This window comes from Capra hircus, chromosome 11 (genome assembly GCF_001704415.2).
Source record: "Capra hircus breed San Clemente chromosome 11, ASM170441v1, whole genome shotgun sequence".
NCBI lineage: Eukaryota > Metazoa > Chordata > Mammalia > Artiodactyla > Bovidae > Capra > Capra hircus.
In genome coordinates this window covers 98,500,333-98,518,244 of record NC_030818.1, presented here as the reverse complement: position 1 = coordinate 98,518,244, position 17,912 = coordinate 98,500,333, and the positions used below count along the sequence as shown (strand labels likewise).

Here is a 17,912-nt window from a genome sequence, read left to right as displayed (position 1 = left end):
ACTCAGGGGCTTCGCCACTGATTGTCCAAACGCAATTCTTGTACGAGTCTGCGGCCAACCGAGAATTGTGGCTGGACATCTGTGGCTGAGCTCTGGAAGCGACAGGGGCGGGAGCCGCAGGGAACCGAGCTCGGCGCGGGCAAGACCCCTCGGGTGGCGGCTGGCTGGCCCCAGCGCGAGCATCGCGGCCCCGGCTGGGCGCGCAAAGGAGGGACGCCGGTCCCTGTCACCAGCGCCGCCATCCTCCTCTCTTCGTCGTCGTCCTCATCCTCGTCCTCCTCCTCCTCTGCGGGTGACCAGTCCTGGCTGGCGGGGTCCTCCAGCCGACAGCGTCGTTTCCCCCTTTTTCAAATTTCGGCCGGGAACGAAGCTGGCATGCCACGGCGGGGCCCAATTGTGGGCCGGAGAGCTCGTCCTCGGCCGGAGCCGCAGGAAGTCGGGGGCGAAGGGAGATGCCGGCGGACCGCGCTTGCTAACTCGTTTTGAATTGATCCTAACCTAGCCTCCCCTGCCAATACCCCCAAAACAAACCTAAATCGACCCCTAAATTTCCAATAAACCGACCCCTCCCGCCAGCTCCTCCAGACCGACCGATGGGCTGAGCTTCCTCCAGCTGCTGCTGGAGTCGGAGAAGCGTCCAGAACGATGCGCTCCAGCCGGGCAATCGCAACGGCTTGGGAAACAGAACTTGGAAAACGAATCCTTTTCATTAAAGACAAATCTTCTGAGATAGTGGGGTTTATTTGTTTATTTCCTCAAAAGTGGGTTCAGGAGTTGCCTTGGCAGGGGGGCAGCTGGGTGGTGTTGGGTCTGAGCCCGGGTCATCCATCCCTGACCCTTAACGTGCTCAAGCTAGAAAATGACCTCAAATGCTGTGGAGTGTGGCCCTGGCAAGTTTCAGGGCACCTCTCCTTGCGTGGAGAACCTGCTTTCCCAGCAGTATGTCTTCCTGCCCTACTCCTCAGCAGTGATGCACTAACTGGGGTACTGGGGAGGAAGGGCTAGCCCGTTTCTGCCCTTCCTCTCCCCAGTGCAAGCAGGAAAGGAATCCTCTCACCCAGTTTCCAGGACTTGGAATGCTGTGGGGGGTGGGGTAGGGAGTGGATAATGGGGGCACCGCAAAGCAGCAGCGGGGCTGAGTCCTCCCTTCCAGGTTACAAGAAGTCGGACAGGCTGATCCTTAAAGTGAAGCTGTCCCTTGCCCTGCTGCCTAACATGGAGACCTTGACCTCAGCACCTAGAACAGCTGGTCACACAGCCTCTCTCTTGACAGGCACCTGCACCCATGCTGGCCTTCCCTTGCACCCATAACCTCAACATGGCTACCCCCCCACCCACACACACACCCAGAGGGCCTTCCCCCACCTGCAGCAGCGCTGGAGAGAAGCTCACCAGCCAGGGGTCATCTGTCCCCAAGGCCTTGAGAAGGAGCACAGCCCCCAGCACGGCTAGGAGAACTGATCGGCACTTCTGTCTTACTGCAGAGTGAGGGCAGTTCCACCTTAAATTATTAACATTTAATGAAGAACAATGCTTGGGGCGGGATGATGTTAATGCCCTATTTTTTTTTTTTTTTTTTTTGAGGTCTCCCTCCAGCAAACAAAGCTTTTTCTCCAGGTCATGGGAAGTGGGGCTCAGCAGTCTTAACTATGCTTCCTCCGTTCTGTTCTGTTCCATTCCGAGGCTGCTGGCTGTGGCTTGTGGGACAAAGCCTGGCCTCGGACAGACGGGTAGGGAAGTGTCCTGGGACCCAGACTGGTCAGCACAGACTGGCCCTGCCACCCCGTCTCCAGATGGCCCAACCATATCATCCCTTCTCAGTGTCTGGATAGTCTGGGTTTCAACTCCTGCTCTTTTTTGGGTGAAGGGCAGTTCTGAAAGCCCTGGGGTGAAGACAGGGAGGGTGGGACCAGAGAAGTGACTGCCAGCTGGGGGAACGTGGGGTCCCACTGGTTTCGGTTTCTAAGGATGAAGTTCCAGGCAAGGCCAGTAAACAACTTAGTCTTTTATTTGCCCAAGGCCAGCTGTTGCAGGCACTGAGGCCCCAAGACTTCCAGAAGGGATGAGGGTGGGGGGAGTCACCCTGCCTCCCAGGTGCTGCCTGCCCCATCCTGCTTCCTGCAGGAGATGGGAGAGTAGATAAGGTGTACCCTTGCACCATCAAGTATCTCAGTTTTGTGTGTCTGTCAGTCGCTCAGTCGTATCCGACTCTTGCGACCCCATGGACTGTAGACCACCAGGCTCCTCTGTCCAAGGGATTCTCCAGGCAAGAGTACTGGAGAGGGTTGCCATTTCCTTCTCCAGGGGATCTTCCCGACCCAGGGATCGAACCCACATTTCCTGCATTGCAGGTGGATTCTTTACTGTCTGAGCCACCAGGGAAGTCCCCTCAGTTTTCAGATATTATAAAAATTCCATTGTCGTTAGGGAGGAAACTGAGGCACATTGATCCCCTACCCCAGGCCTCTATTTGCCAGTCCAAGGTCTAGCGTACACCCTCCTGCTCTCCACCCCCAGTGGAATGAGCTGTACATAGGCAGCCTTTTGCCTTGTGTCGGGGGGAGGGTCTCAGGAGCCCATCTGGTGGCCTGTGTTGGGGGAGGCTGGCCAGGGTCAAGGGCTGTGGGTGGGGGAGCAGGAGGAGGAGCAGGTTGGAGGAGCAGCTGCTGTGTGTGTGCGTAGGGGGCGGTCGGCGCTGAATAGGGGACCCCAGCTGGGGTTCCATAATGATATCAATGGGGGACAGGCAGAGCCCTCTGCTGTCCAGATGGGGAAACTGAGGCGAAGGCTCCTCCTGTCTTTGAGAGGGGAGGGGCCTGCCATCAGCTAGTGAGGTTCATTCCTCTTCCCCAAGAAGGCACTGCAGCCCAGGAGCGGCAGTGCCTTGTCAGTGGTCACTCAGGGAGACACAGGAGGGACAGCAGCTGGGTCACCTGGCCGCACAGACCCCCTCCACTCCAGCCACGCGGAGGGGTACCCTCCCCCACCTCAGCTGCTGGGAGGAGGAGTGCCCGGCTCGGGCGCCTGCCTTCCCCTGCTCACGTGCCCGAGAAAGGCTCATTTTTAGCACCTGGCCTCTTTTCCCTGCCTGGAGGGAGCTCAAGGGACAAAGTAGGGAAGAAAGCAGCCAAGGGGGACAGGAAGATCTGGAAGTAGGGCCCCAGGGGATTGTCTGATTCTTCTGCTCTCCCGACCCCAAGGGGGCCCAGGCATGGAGAGGGGCCCTTAGCCGCCATGCAGCGTGGAGATGAAGAGGACGCTGTCTTGGTCCTGAAGCTGGTAGTCCAGCTCACCCTGGTCCAGGAGAGAAAGAAGAAGACCGTCAAGGGCACTTTTCCAGTTTCTCCCCGGGGTGTTGAGAGGGGAAGTGGGGCACAGGCGCTAGCTGCATTGAGAGGGGAAGACAGAATCTACCAGAAAGAAGTGGGTACCCTATCCACTAACTAGCAAACCTCCAGGATGGAGGGCAGCTTGCCACTTTCCCAGCAACCCATGCCTTCCTCACTCAGGGTGGGAGGCTTGAGGAGCCGTCTGGACGCCAGGTTTGGACAGAGGGTGACCCCGCCACTCTAGGCCTGATGAGAGGTCCAAGGCTTTCCTACCACAGTGGTGGGTTGGGGAGGGGTCGAGGGAGGGCTGCTCCTCGAGGTACTGACCAGCAGTTCCCAGTCGGCATCGTTAACCAGCACCAGAATCCCTGGCCGCCTGTGGGAAAGACGGTGGTGAGTAGCAGGGTGTGAATGGCAGGAGCTGGCGAGAGCAGGGGCAGAAGCTTAGATGTTTGGGCTGCAGAGTCTATGGGGTGGAGGGGCGCCTTTGCTCTAGGGGGTTCCGTCAGAGAATATCCAGGGAGAGGAGGTGACAGGCAAGTCTGAGGGCCAGATGGAACACACGTGCAACTCCATTGCCACCTCCCAGATCTGGGGCATTGTTTCCCTGAGCATCAGTTTCTTCATCCGAAAATAGGGTAAATCATAAGTGTCTTCCTCATAAGCTCCCCGGGGAGGATGAAGTGGGATGTCAAGTGGGAGCTGCCAGGGAACCACTGGCAGCAGCCTATCCTTCCAGGGGTCTAACCTCACTGTCCCTGGCCTCCTACATGTGTGTCTTGGGGAGGAGGCCATCTTGGCTGCTTTGAATCAGGGAAGTCTGCCAGTGGCCCCCAAGCCCGACAGCCTGAGAGCTGCCCTGCCTGGAGTAGGGCAGGGTAGGCCGACATCTGGACAAGCACCTTACTTAACCTGGTTCCTGCTGGCAAGGACCCAAAGAGCACTGCTGTCCTTGGGGGTGGCCGCCACAGCTGCTGGACCATGACTTGGGCTCCAGGCTGGATGGCAGCCTGAGCCCCCAGGGCCTGCTGTTGAACCTCTGCTTCCAGGCAGAGGAACAAGTGCCACAGGTGCCCTGCCCACTTCTGTGACGTATGAGAATAGCCTTGTTGTAGGGGTAAAGTGACTTCTTGGCATACGGAACCTGGATCCTTTCCCAGGAGGCTGAGCTGGGCTTGAGACAGACACAGAAGCTTTGGGCCAGGCGAGGGGTGTCCTCAAGTGAGCACAAACATGCACGTGTGTGCACATGCGTGCAGTGACCCCCTGTAACCTGAGACCTGCATTGTACAGCCCGGTATCTATGAGGCACACTTCAATTTAAATTCCATTCAAATGAAACTGAACACTTGGTTCCTCAGTCACACTACCAACATTTCGAGGTTTCAATATCCTCAACGCCTAGCAGCTACCACACTGGATAGCACAAAGAGAGAATATGTCCATCACTGGGAAGGTGCTGTCTGTCCCAGGCTGTCAAAGGAAGAGAGAGACCTTGGGGAGCATCTTTTCTCAGTGCTGCCTGTGCAGAGAGAACAGTTGAGCCCAGAGAAGGGAAGTCATTTGAGCAAGGTTCTTTGGCAAGTTTGTGGCATCCAGAAGGCAGGATCTAAGTTTCTTTTTTTTTTTTGGTAAATTTACCAATCTCCTGACCTGGACTTTTGGGAAAAAAAAAAAAAAAAACCAACAGTCCAATGTAGTAACAAGAAAACTGAAACAAACTTCCACAGAGTTGGGCAGCAGCAACCCTTCCTTGGAGGGCAAATAAGAGAATGCGAGGGGAGAGGGCCTGGAGGAGGCGGAGTCTGAAGCAAGGCCAGGGCTTCAGGCCTCCTTCCCTCAGCCCGCCCTCCTTGGGGAAGGGGAGAAAGGGACTCACACGCTGTCTCCTTGGATGAACAGCTCTGGCCGCTCTTTTAGCAAATTCTTCTTGATCCAGACAAGGAGGCTGCGGATGTCCCCTGCAGAGGAAAGCACAGAACAAAACTAACGTCAAATTCAATGCTTCTGGCCCTGAAGGCCCTGCCCAGAGCAGGAGGATGTGCACTTGGGGCTCAGAGGGCCTCTTTTAGACCTGGCTGTCATGGCGCCTGGACCTGTGGTTTCCAAGGTGAGGAAATGGACTTGGAGAGACCAGAGAGGTCTTCTCAGAGGCAGTGGCACCTGGCCTTGCTGAAAGCTGGAAGAAGAGGTAACGGGGACTCAAGGTGGACAGTGGGCGGAACAGTCACGTCCGAAAGGGCAGACACAGACCTCCACTCACAAGGCCTAAGAGATGGTCGGACACTGCCAGGGGCAGGCTTCTCAGAGAGCCCCTCCACCTCTATCTCCCCAGCCAGTCCCAGATGGGGAGCATTCGGCTTTGCTCTTGGAAAGTCTGCATATATTTCCCTTTGTGAGGGAAGAAAAACAATTGCTGAGCCGATAACATCAGTTAATTTCCTCTGGCAGAAGGAGAGAAGGATCCTTTACCAGCCAGAGATGCTGACAAATCACAGTCCCTCCACTCCCCTCTGCAGAGCCCTCCAGGCCAGGGCGGCTGCCATGAGGAAGCGAGAAGCCGAGGGTCGACAGGGCCTCTCCCGCTCGGCTGGACACTGAGACCTGCCTCTGTGTGGTTCTGGGGCAGCCACCAAGCTCTGCACCTCATCTGGAGGCTACAGGCCACAGGTCCCCAGGGCCACCTCTCCTTTTCTGGGGGTCAGGTCCAAGGCCACGCACACTATCACCCCCTCGAAGACTATGGCTCTCAATGATCCACTCCTCAAGCAGAGCATCCCCAAGGCTGCAGGACTTTTCTCTCCCTGAGAAGACAGCTAGTCTCTAGGAAGTCAGCAGGGGGCTGGAGGTTAGCCATGCCCCTCCTGAGTCAAAGTCTCAGAGGGGGCTGCTGTCCTGGGCCTGTGCCAAGACAAAGCTCAGGGGCTAAGCTGGAGAAGGGCCCACACACTGCCTTGGTTTCCCTGGCTGGAGGCAGACTCCTAGCATGCAGGCCAGGAAAAGGCTGCGGGTCAGGAAGGGGCCCAGCACGTGTCACCCACAGCACCAGCCTTGGGCAGGGTTTTAAGGCACTCTTACAGGCCTGCCTGCCACCCCCTCAGGAGGCAGGCAGGCTACACCCTGGACAGCCTGGCTCACTCTGCTCTGTGCCAGCTCCCCTGGACCGTCTGCCAGCAGAGCACAGGGCCATGGGCAGTGGCCACAGGCTGAGACTGTGCCTTTCCATTTTAATTCCTGCTTTTAAGCAAAGCTGATGGGAGCCCGCAGGGTCCCTGGAGCGGGCAGGGGCGGGGCGTGTTGCCTCCAAGTAGCTGCAGTCCATTTCGACTCCTGGCTGGGTTCCTCCCCAAGGCCTGGGCTTCAGAGGTTTCCCTGTGGCCTCCATCTTGGCACTGTCTGGTGGGCCGCCAGCCCATACATCTTGTGGCCGCTCGATAGAGCCGCCGGGGTCTGACACATCCGTCAGCCAGCCCCCGCGGGCGGGGCTCTGACTGTGTGCGTGGCGCTCGGAGGGCCTGGGCAGGGCCTGGCCTGAGGGCCACCAGCTGCACCTCCACAGCCCCTGCCAGCCTGTTCCGAACCAGGACTCCCTGGGTCACCGCTCCGGCCCCCTCTAAGGAAGGCTCTGCTCTGCTCTCGTACGCTGGGGCGGCGGGGAGGACTAATGGTCATGTCGGGGTCATCCCAGAGCGTCATGGCGTCCCCGAGGGCTGGGCCGGGGGGCGTCTGCTGCGGGTGCTGGCTCATTTATCATGATGCTCCTCTTTGCTGAGGTCATTCCCTCCCTCCTCTGCACCCCCCAGGCCTGCTCACATTCTTGATAGCCTGTTACCATGGTGAGGCCACCGCATCACCACCCGTATTGTTTCCCCATGCCTGGATTTGGGGGTGGGGAGAGATGGAACTCCCGACTCCCTTCGCAGGCTGCAAGGGCCACTTGGCCTGGCCTGAAACACACCCCCAGGGACATCTTGTTAGGCTTGCTGAGGCCCAGACAATATGCAAATAGCCTCCAAGCCAGATGGTCAGCTTCCAAAGGCGCCCAGGGGAGGAGGAAGGGTTAAGCAGAGTCAGGGGCTGGTGGTGGCTTGGGGATGGCTCCGGGAACCTCACTGTCACCTTCCCTCTCCGTGTCCTCCTGCCTTCCGTGGCTTCCCATGGTGGCTGCCCTCCGGCGATCTCAGGAAATCGCTCGGGAGACAAATATTTACTGAGCAGCTACTATGTGCCAGGTGCCACGGAGATGGCGGAGAACAAGCGGACACAGAGCCTGATCGTGTGGAGCCACAGGCCTGCAGGGGAGGTGGACGGTACTTCCTTAGTCGTGACAAATGTGCTCTCCTTTGTGTGGGAGCAGTACGAGTTTTTCTGAGGGTGTTCACATTGAAGCTGAGGCCCCAAGGATGAGTCGGGTGGGATGGGGGGAGCAAGCTGGGCAGAAGGAAGAACATATGGGAAGACCTGAGGCAGGCTGAAATTGGCAGGTTCAAGGTGATAGAACTGAGAAGGCCGGAAGGTCAGCACGAGATGCAGCCAGGGAGGCAGCCTTGGCTGGACTGCGCAGGGCATGCGGGGGCCTTGAAAAGAGGCTGCTGGGGAAGAGGGCCCCCTCCTCAGGAGCCTGAGCCCTAGCACACAGCACAGAACCTCGCACACAAGATGCCCTGGACACGTTTACTGAGCATATGGGTCTGAGTTCGACTGCATCATTTCCTAGTTAAACGACCTTGGGTAAGGAACTCTCTTCAGCTTCCCTCTTTGTAAAATGGGAATGGTAAAAATGCCTCTGGGGGTGTTGTGAGGCTCAAATAAGATGATCCATGGAAAGCTCTTGGCACTGTGCCTGGCATAGCGATGCTGTAACTCCTCCGTCAGTCAGAGGAAGAACCCTTCAGTTTCTCTTGCTGCCCCTTTTAGACGTTTAGACTCCTCAGAGGCTCCCTGGACAGCTCCAGTGGAAGGACTCATACGCTGAGGCCATGCGGCACCAGGACACGGAGATGAGCACCCAACCCCGTCGGATTTCCCGTGCAGGAGGCCTCAGGACCTGGCCTGCCCACTACGGGAAGAGCAAGCTCTTGTGGCGGAGTGCTTATGAGTCTGGGTTCTGGAGCTGGAAGGCCCTGGGGTGTGTGCTAGATGGCCCTGGGTAGAAGTCACTTCGCCTAAGTCTCAGCGCCATCCTTGGACAAGGGAGGGATATAATAACCTAGCTCTTGATGCCAGCGGCAGGCCTAGCATGGTGTCAAACAGACAAGACGAACGTCCCTGTTCCTGCAGTGATTCAGGATTCCTTATCCTGGGGGCTGCCAGACCCTTCCCCTGGAGGCCGCTGGGAAAGGGCACCGTGCACACCCCTCTTAGACCTACAGAGGCTCCCACCAGAATCCCATGCCCCAGTGGATTTGTCCTTGTCTGGGGACAACGACCACCCACTGTGGCGCCCCCCACTCCCAGTGGTGTCAGTCTAACTTCCGGTCTCATCTGATATCGCACAGCTGACCCTCATCCAACCTCTTCTTGCAGGCTTCCAAGGGGAGATTTTCTCCCAGCCTGAAATCTGGCTTCTGGTCCCTCCCACCCACAGAACCTAGCTGGGCCTGGGGACGACCACGCCAACGATGCAGACTCGGGAGAGCCGGTCCCCTACACCTTCTCTCCTCGTTAAGCGGCTCTGGTCCCCACCAAGTCCACCAGGCTCCAGGACAGGAGTCCTCTGGGAGTCCACCCCAGGCCTCAGCTGAAAGGGGAGAAGAAAGAGCTGGGATGGGGGGAGAAGAGAAGAGAGGGTAGAGGGAACATCAGAGGGTCCATTTACAAGTGAATGGAGGTAAGAATGGAGCAGTTTGTGGGCTAAACTGGCCTCAGAAGGAGGTTTACAGATGTGCGAGGGGACGCTCCTCATTGTTTAATTAAGCAGAAAGTGGATCTTTTCAAAAGCAATTTTGCACAGGGACTGGGAGGGGTGAGGGGGAGAGGAGGGTGGTGGGGAGGGGATCAGCAAACAGGCCCCAGAGCGGAGAAAGGAACAGCTGGCCCCAGAGAGGCTGTGAAATGCATGCTAAGCAGTTTAAAGCGCCTGGGAGCTCCCAAGCCACCCCTGCCTCCCGCGCCAGCCTCCCTTTAATACAAAGGCAGGGCTGAGGAGCAGGGAAAGGTGAGGCAGTCTCTTCCTGGGACCAGGGCAGGTAAGGCCCAGGCTAGGACCATCAAGATTCGGGATTTGCTCCACGCCCCTGACCAACCCTGGTCTGCAAGCCTTGAGTTGAAAGGATCCTTGATGCATTAAAAACCAGCTCCCAGTGGCCAGGCCCCAAAGCCAGCGGGTGCCTCCCAAACTCAGCCACTCAAAGCCTCTTCCGTGGAGGTGGCTGTTAAGAATCCTCAGCTCCCTGCACAGGCAGCCGCTCACTGGATCAATGCACCTTGCTTCCCAGAACCATATGCTTAGATCTGGAAGCAACGTTTCCAAACTGCAGGTGTCAAACTGATAACTGACTCGTGCGCGCTTGCACTCGGTCATGTCCGACTCTGTGACCCCGTGGACGGCAGCCCGCCAGGCTCCTCTGTCCATGGGATTTCCCGGTAAGAATACTAGAGTGGGGTGCCATTTCCTTCTCCAGGGGATCTTCCCAAGCCAGGGACTGAACCCACGTCTCCTGCACTGGCGAGCAGATTTTTTTATCAATGAGCCACCTGGGAAGCCCAATAATGAGCTCAAGACAGACTAAATCGAGTCCAGCCTCCCGCTTTACAGGTGGGAGAAGAGGCCTGCAGAAATAACTAATTTGCCAGCGCATGCTGCCAGGGTGCCTCTCTCGCCATCTCACCCTCTTTGGCCTTTCCCAGCCTCTCATTCCAAGTTGGCCGGGTTGGAAGCTCTCCACTGGCCCAGGACCCAGGGCCTTGGAGTCCCCTTGTTTGTGAGACTTGTCACAATCCATAATCTTATGGCCACTGTTTTCTCTGCTGGAGTCTCCAAGACCTGCTTGGCCAAGTGGCAGCCCCTGGGCTGGGAAGGCTGCCAGACGGCAGATCTGGGCATGGGCTTGGGAGGAGTGAGGCTCTCCCCGTGGCACCAGGCCCCTGCCCTCCTGTTGGGCTCTGTGTGCCAGGGTGAGGCCTGGCAGCTGCCAACCAGCTCTGCCGCTGTGATGTGACCCATGCCTCTGGGCACAGCAGGGCACAAGTGGGAGCCAGAGGTAGAGACCCATGGCCAAGGGCCCAGAACTAAGCACATGGGCCACTTCTGCTAGCCTCCCCTGCTTCCTTTTATTTCATCCCAGAGAGAGGAGGAGAGCCCCCTACCTGCCCCCGAGGCAGTAGATGAGGGATTCAAAATCTGAGTCTTAGGGACTTCCCTCGTGGTCCGCTGGTTTAAGACTCCAGGTTTCCAATGGAGGGGGCTTGGGTCTGATCCTTGGTTGAGGAACTAGGATTCCACATGCCATGCAGTATGGCCAAAAGATAAAAATAAAAACAAACCTAGGTCTTAGCCAGCTTCCCTGCTTGAGTAACTCTGGACAGGTCACTCTCTCTCTCTGTGAAGTTTGGTTTCCTTGTTGATAGATAATACCTACTGGGGTCATTATGAAAACTGAGATCAGTAGCTGTTGGAGGCATGAAAGTGTGAAAACTGGAGAATATCCTGCAGGTCTGAGATGTGATGTGATTCGCGGAAGCTCTTGGGATAAATGGTAATGGGATAGTGGCACCCTGCAGGATGGGGTGACCCTGGCACTGGCTTCAACCCCAGCTCTGCCAATGACATAAGCACATGGTCGAGGCTAAGACCTTGGACATCTCTGAGTTTGGGTTTCCACTGTTTTTTTGGGGGGCGGGGAGGGTTACACTTTTTAAAGTGGAAGTAATGATAGTTACCACCTAAGAATCTGTGACAATTACTTGTACCACCCACTGGGGTTTTGCCTACCCTGTCAAACTCAGCCTGTGCCCGAGGACACTGGCCTTCCTTTGGGTCCTTGACCACCACAAGGCCTTCTGCCTGGGGGCTTCACAAGTGCAGTCCTCTCTCCTTGCAACGGGCCCCACGCACCTCTGCTCTCCCTCCCATTTGTTAGGTTGCTTTCCATCCGTTCCTCAGGGCTTTTGCCTCAAAGTCGTCTCTCTCTCTCTTTTTCAGTGCCGTGCAGCATGCCGGATCTCAGTTCCTGGACCAGGGACTGAACCTCGGCCATGGCACTGAACGTTCGGATTCCTAACCACTAGGGCACCCGGGAATCCCCTCAAAGACACTCCTCTAAAGAGGCCTTCCCTGGCCACCCTGCTGTCTCATTCAAAGCGCCCTTCTGTTCCGGTGCCAGCGAGGACCACTCATGCTGTTATGCATCCATGCGTTCACTTCTTCACTGCCTGGCTCCATGGCCCTTACTCTGTTAGCTCCAACAGGGCAAGAACCATATCAGTTTCGCTAAAGATCAAATTGGCACAAAGGAAATGTGTGTGTGTGCGCGTGTGTGTGTGAGAGAGAGAGAGTGCGTGCACGAGATCAGTTGTGCCCAACTCTTTGCGAACCCCTGGACTGCCCAGGCTCCTCTGTCTACAGAATTTTCCAGGCAAGAATACTGGAGTAGGTTGTCATTTCCTACTCCAGGGTATCCCCGATCCAGAGATGGAACCCACATATCTTGCACCTCCTGCACTGGCAGGCAGATTCTTTACCACTGCGCCACCTGGGAGGCCTGGCACAAAGGAAAACACGTGTGCATGTTTAAAAAGATGGGTGCCGACCACAGGAAAGAATAAAGTACTTTCTTCTACGACTGGCACTTGGAGAGCGTTCGGTCAATGAATGAATGAAAAGGACTGGAATTATTAAACTTGGGCACCTTCATGCGGAGCAAAAGCAGGGGGAAACAAACCCTAACTTGTGCTGTTTTAATAACGTCCTGGCTAAGTCTTTAAGGCTGCATCTTTGAGAGGCTTCTGACAGCCCCTTGTTTCCTCCCAAGGCTGCAGAGCCATCTGTCAAACTAAGAAACCATCACCTATAGCATCTTGGATCTTCCTCCACCAGGGACACAATCCCACAGTCCTGACGTTTAACCTCAGCCTCATGCCCACAGCCAGCTCCAGGGGGCAGCGCCCTGTACCCTGGCCTCTGAATGTGGCACAGAGACCTGCCCTACGCCACTGCCCTTCAACCCCAAGGGAGGGTCAGAGACAGTCTTGGTAGTGGGTGAATCTGGGCAATAACTGATACCTGGCAGATGTATGTCCCGTTCCAGAAGAATCCTGTCAAACCTCACTTGACTTTCTCTACTGCCCACCTCCAGGAACCTCATTCCCCTGGCTCCCCATACAACGGACTTCCTCTTCTTCCCAGAAGTATCTCAGCCCAAGGTGAGATGGGCTCCCACTCCTGAATGTTCTGCTCTTGCTAAGATCCACTGCTAGGGCTGCAAAGCCCCTCCACAGTGGCAGTGTCCAGCCCCTGCCTCCAGGCTACGCTGCTATTTACCCAGCTGGACCTCTGGAAATCCTCCTCCCCACTTCCCCAGTCTGAAGGCAGGGTCAGTCTCCCAGTGCCTGGTACATAGTCTGCGGCATGGGAGGTGCTCAGGGTGTGTTTGCTAAAGAAAAGACAAACAGGTATTTGAATGAACCTCCCCCCTCCAACCTCCTTGGCTGGACACTTTTCTTCTCATTGAAATTCATTAAGTCCATCTGCATTGTTCCATTCTTGACAAAGATTATCTCCTTTGTGAAGACATCCCTCTGTGGCCATCCAGTGATGGCAGAGATGCCTGGTACAGCTGGCTGACACCTTTTAGCAACCCTGAGAGATAGGGATTACCATCTCCCCCTTTCACAGATAAGAATGCGGAAGCTCAGAAAGGTGAGGTGACCGGCCTAAAGTGCTAAGGGGATTCAAACTCAAGTCTGAATACAGAACCTGTGCTTGGAAGGACGCAGCGATGCCACCTCCTCCCTACAAAGCTGGCTGACACTGGAGAGGATGGAGGAGACAACCGGTGATCTCTCTCCCTTCCTCCCCATGGCCCGGGAAATCCTACCCACTCTCACTTGACCAGGCTGAGTGACCCTGTGGAGCAGCTGCTGCTCAATGGTGCTCAGAGAGCCTGTACTCACAGGGTTCCTCCTGTCCAGGCAAGGTGACCTGATGCTTCTTCACACCGTCGAACAGGAGCTCCGCACCACCTCTGCAAAGGAGGGCCAGAGAAAGAGCCTCAGAGACCGAAAACTGAGGAGGCTGGCACCAGATGCCCAAGAGAGTCAGAGACCAAGGTTCGGGAACACCTTGGGTATCAGCCATCAGTTCTCAAATGTGGCTTCTTGACGTGGTAAAGCAGGACAGAAATAATGTTTATTAACATTTAAGTATCCAAATTTTCAGACTCTGGCTTTGACTCCTCTGAATCAAGAGGTAGCTTAGCATATGGGGGCAGAGCACAGGCCCTGAGGTGGAGACCAGGCCCCACCCGGGCCTGACTGGTGAGACCCTAGGCACGGGACGGCATCTTCTCAAGCCTCAAGCTTTCTGTCTGCAAAAATGTTGAGGAGCTACCCCAAGGCACACTGGAGACCCAGGCATAAAGGCTTCCTAGGGCCAGGTGACACTTTGAAATTCCCCTGCCTGTGCCTTGTCCCCAGGCCTGCTGCCGGCCTGGTGGGCAAACCAAAGTGCTAGAGAGTGGGAGACCCCCACTGGACTTAGCAGTAAGCTTGCCCTTTACAAGAACATTCGTCATCTCATTTCACCTCCATGGAATCCCGGGGAAGGAAGGAGGAAGGCAGATATTATTAACTCCGACCAACAGAGAAGCAAGTTGGGGCCAGTAGAAGTTAAGTGACTTGTCCAAGGCCAGATAGGCAGTAGCTGAACTAGTATTTGAATTCTAATTGGTTTCTGGCAGAAACAACTAAGGCTGCCCAGAAGGTCAGGAAGCCCCTTGAGGGCAGAATCTGGCTCACTTCTGGGTCCCAACACCTGGCTAAGGGAAGCCTGGGCCAGCAGAGAGGCTCTGCCAAGTGCAGATGCCAGAACTCATGGGGCGGACACTTGGGCTCTCAGCGCCACGCTGCTCCTCCCCGAGTCTCGTCGCAGACCTCACGTGGCTCTTAACTGGGAAGCCTTAACAGCCTTGGGACGGGTGCGATGACTCCCACCCCACCACCCCTCCCCAGAGCTGGAGAACAGAGGTGTCCTGAGACAGCCCACTGGGAGGCAAAGGCAAGGCACGCATTGTCATGGGGGAAACATGGGGGCGACTGTCATCCAAACAAGGTCACGCTTTGTTGATGCAGAAATGTGGAGGGGGAGAGGAGGCCCATCTGTGGCCGCGCGCAGCGCCATTTCAGCTGCAAGCCCATACAGAGCCTCCATTTATCCCCTTCCAAGAGCCCCACTCTCTCTTGGGTAGGGGCTGGCACATGCAGCAGCTGGGGTGGGGGAGGGTGACAAGAAAGGGGCGACAGGAGTTGGGGGGTCAGAGGAGTGGGAACTGGAAGCGCTGGCACCCAAGCAAACAACCCAGATTGGCCAAACCTGGTGGTGCCAGGCGCAGAGGCCAGCGCTGTTTTCCCTTCACAGGCAGATAAAGAACCAGTCTGGCTCAGCGACTGACCTGTCACTGCTGGGTTTACCAGCGCCCAAGGGAAGGGTTGGCATTTTTGTGGTGAGAACATCTGGAGGGTAGGAAGGTGCACTCCCAGCCTCTGAAGTGATTCACGGAGGCAAGAAGGGGCCCAACTTGGTCCCAGAAGAAAACCAAAGTCAGACTCTCGTAGGTCCTACAGGATTTGCGACTCAAACGCAATTAAGGCATCACAACCCAAGATACCTTGTCTTTCCTCCACTCCCCAGCTCTTGGTGGGAGGTGTCTGTTGGTACCAGTGACTGGTACAGATACCCTTCAAATGGTCTTCACTTTTTCAAGTTTACCTTCATCTTTTTATCTGATATATTTTACTTTTGTTCATTTCCCCTCTACCTGCGGGGTGCAAGTTCTGCCTAAAACAGGGCCTGGTACACAGCAGACACTCAAGAAATATTTGCTGAAATGAGTGAACATGCCCATTTCCCCACTTCTTCTCTGACCCTAGTGGCATTCCCTTCTTTTGCCAACACCTCCTGGACTCAAGGAGAAGGAAAAGGGAAAAGGAGGTGGGGCTCTCCTGTGCGGGCTGCAGTGACACAACACACATCTGTACTACCTGCACTGCATCCCCTGTGGCTGGAGAAGCTGCTCTGGCAGGACGAGGCTGGCAGACCCGGTCAGTGACAGGCGGGAGAAAGCAAAGGGCAGCCTTCCAGAGTGTCTACGAGGACTGGTGGGGCTGCAGGGACACAGCTGCTCACGGGAAAGAGGCAAAGTCCCAACTTTTGGAATCTTCAAGGATCAGGGTGGCACTTGGGGACAAAAGGGAGAGCCTGATGGGCAAACTGGTTTCTCTGCAAACATACCTAAGTTCAGAGTAAAGGGTGAAGGAAGTAGGCTAAGAGACACAGAAAATGAAAGAAAGGCCAAGGGGAGAAACAGGCACTGACAGAGACAAAGAGAGAAGGACTCTAGGTTTAGCCTACATATTGGGCATTCCTGCTTCCCAAGAAGCTGCAGTTCTCATGGGACCCTGTAGCAGTGGGTAGTGGGAACACTGTCTTGCCTTGCTGGTGTTCACTATTGCTCTTGGGATAAGGGAGACCGAGATGGTGGAGCCAGAAAACAGGAACTCCAGCAAGTCTGTAAGCCCCGGAGGGCAAGGACCACGTCTTCCTTGTATGACTTCCCCACTGCTGCCAGCACAGGACCTGGCACAGAAGACATTTCTGAAGACAAACGCCACGTCTGACTCAGTGAACATGAAAGGTAAACCGGCTGTGGGTGGTGGTGGTGGTTTAGTTGCTAAGTCGTGTCCTACAGTTTTCGACCCCACAGACCATAGCCTGCCAGGCTCCTCTGTCCATGGGATTTCCCAGGCAAGAAATACTGGAGTGGGTTGCCATTTCCTTCTCCAAGGGATCTTCCTGATGCAGGGATCGAAACTTCACAGGCGGATTCTCTACCACTGAGCCACCTGGGAAGCCCAAGTCAAGCTGACTGCAGATAAGCCTCAGCACTGGTAATCTGTAGTTTCTCTGTCTTCAGCTCTGCTGAGGCCTGTCAAAACAGCAGGGACCTTCTGGAACCTGCAGGCTATGGGGGACATAGCTGGGCAAAGGGTCAATAAAGCAAAATAATCAGGTGGCCAGATTAGCATAGTTCTAACTGGATTCATGGTGCCAGACAATATCATCAATTAAAAGGCAGTTAACATTCATGAGACTAGCCCCTCGTAAGGGACAGCAACGCTGAACACTGGAGCGCATGGACAAAGTTCTATTTATCTTTGTATCCTCTGTGCCTGGCTCGCTGCCTGGCACATGGTAAGCACTCAATAAATGACTGGTGAATGGACTATGCAATGAAGGGAATCCATGAAAGAAACTGGGGGTATCCAATAGAAGGAAAGGCATTTATAGCCAGAGGTTTCCGATTCCCACCCCAGACTCTCCCTTTCACATAAGCCTTGGCTTGTTTATCTTCACACACATAGACAAATCTAGTCCCAGCTTTTCCACCTGAGTCTAGAAATTATACCGTCCATCTCTTAAGATCTGTTTCTCTGCCTTCTCTCTAAGCTTTGCACTTTTTTTTTTCCAGCTCTGAAATCACATGAAAAACAGTCTGTCTGTAAGAAGTAGAAGAGAATGCCTTGAGGAGATTTCCTCCCTGGTTTGCGTTTCTTTGGTAATTAGCATGTGTGGCCCCATCCTGCACTTTTTATCTTGAGCATACTGTAGTGGCAGAGAGGTAAAAGAATCTACCTGCCAATGCAGGAGACCCAAGAGTCAGGTTCGATCCCTGGGTCAGGAAAATCGCCTTGAGAAGGACATGGCAACCCAGTCCAGTATTCTTGCCTGGAAAATCCCATGGACAGACAAGCCTGTGCAGTCTATGTGGTCCCAAAGGGTCGGACATGATTGAGTGACTAAGTTACAGGCACATGTACACGCACTAACCCTGTTCTGTCAGGGTTAGTCACCACTATTGTGCTACCTAGCCCCATGTCCCCACCTGACTTAAGACCTGCAGAAGGCACTCAGTAAGTTTACTAAATGTACCGGAAAGGGTTCAGGTTTGTTTAACACCCTCAAATCTTCGGAAAGGTTGGTCCGTCTCGGTCCTAGAAGCTCAGATGCCAGACACACGGGCCTGCTCCAAAATGGAGCTGGCAAACAAGGCCGGGAGGCCTGCTAACCAGTCACACCTTTTGAGTCCCGTAGGGCGCAGGGCATGGAGGAGTGCCAGAAGCGTACCCCCAACTCCCGGGTATGCGCATCTATTCCCGGACATACGGCCTCGTCGCCCAGGGAGACCGAACCTCAAGCTCTCCCAGGCGGGTGGCGTAGCTCAGGGAAGTTGCCGGGGCGATTCGGTGGTGACAGGCCCCAAGGCAGAGGGAGGGGAGTTCCGGGCCCGACTACTTCAATCCATCCCCACGGCGCCCCAGCTCTGTGACTCACCCGAACTCCACCTCCACTGACAAGGGCGCTGCCAT

General features: G+C 55.5%; 1 protein-coding gene and 1 non-coding gene across 2 annotated transcripts; one reads left to right on the top strand and one right to left on the bottom strand.

Moving 5' to 3' along the window:
* On the top strand, positions 1-91 carry MIR219 (microRNA 219). Its single transcript, NR_129655.1, has one exon. It is a non-coding gene; the product is annotated as a microRNA 219 (primary transcript).
* Positions 3,178-17,912, bottom strand: URM1 (ubiquitin related modifier 1). The gene is given in 5 exon segments (NM_001285664.1): positions 3,178-3,294; positions 3,657-3,705; positions 5,209-5,290; positions 13,443-13,513; positions 17,878-17,912. Coding segments are annotated over 5 exon segments (306 nt in total). The 3' UTR covers positions 3,178-3,225.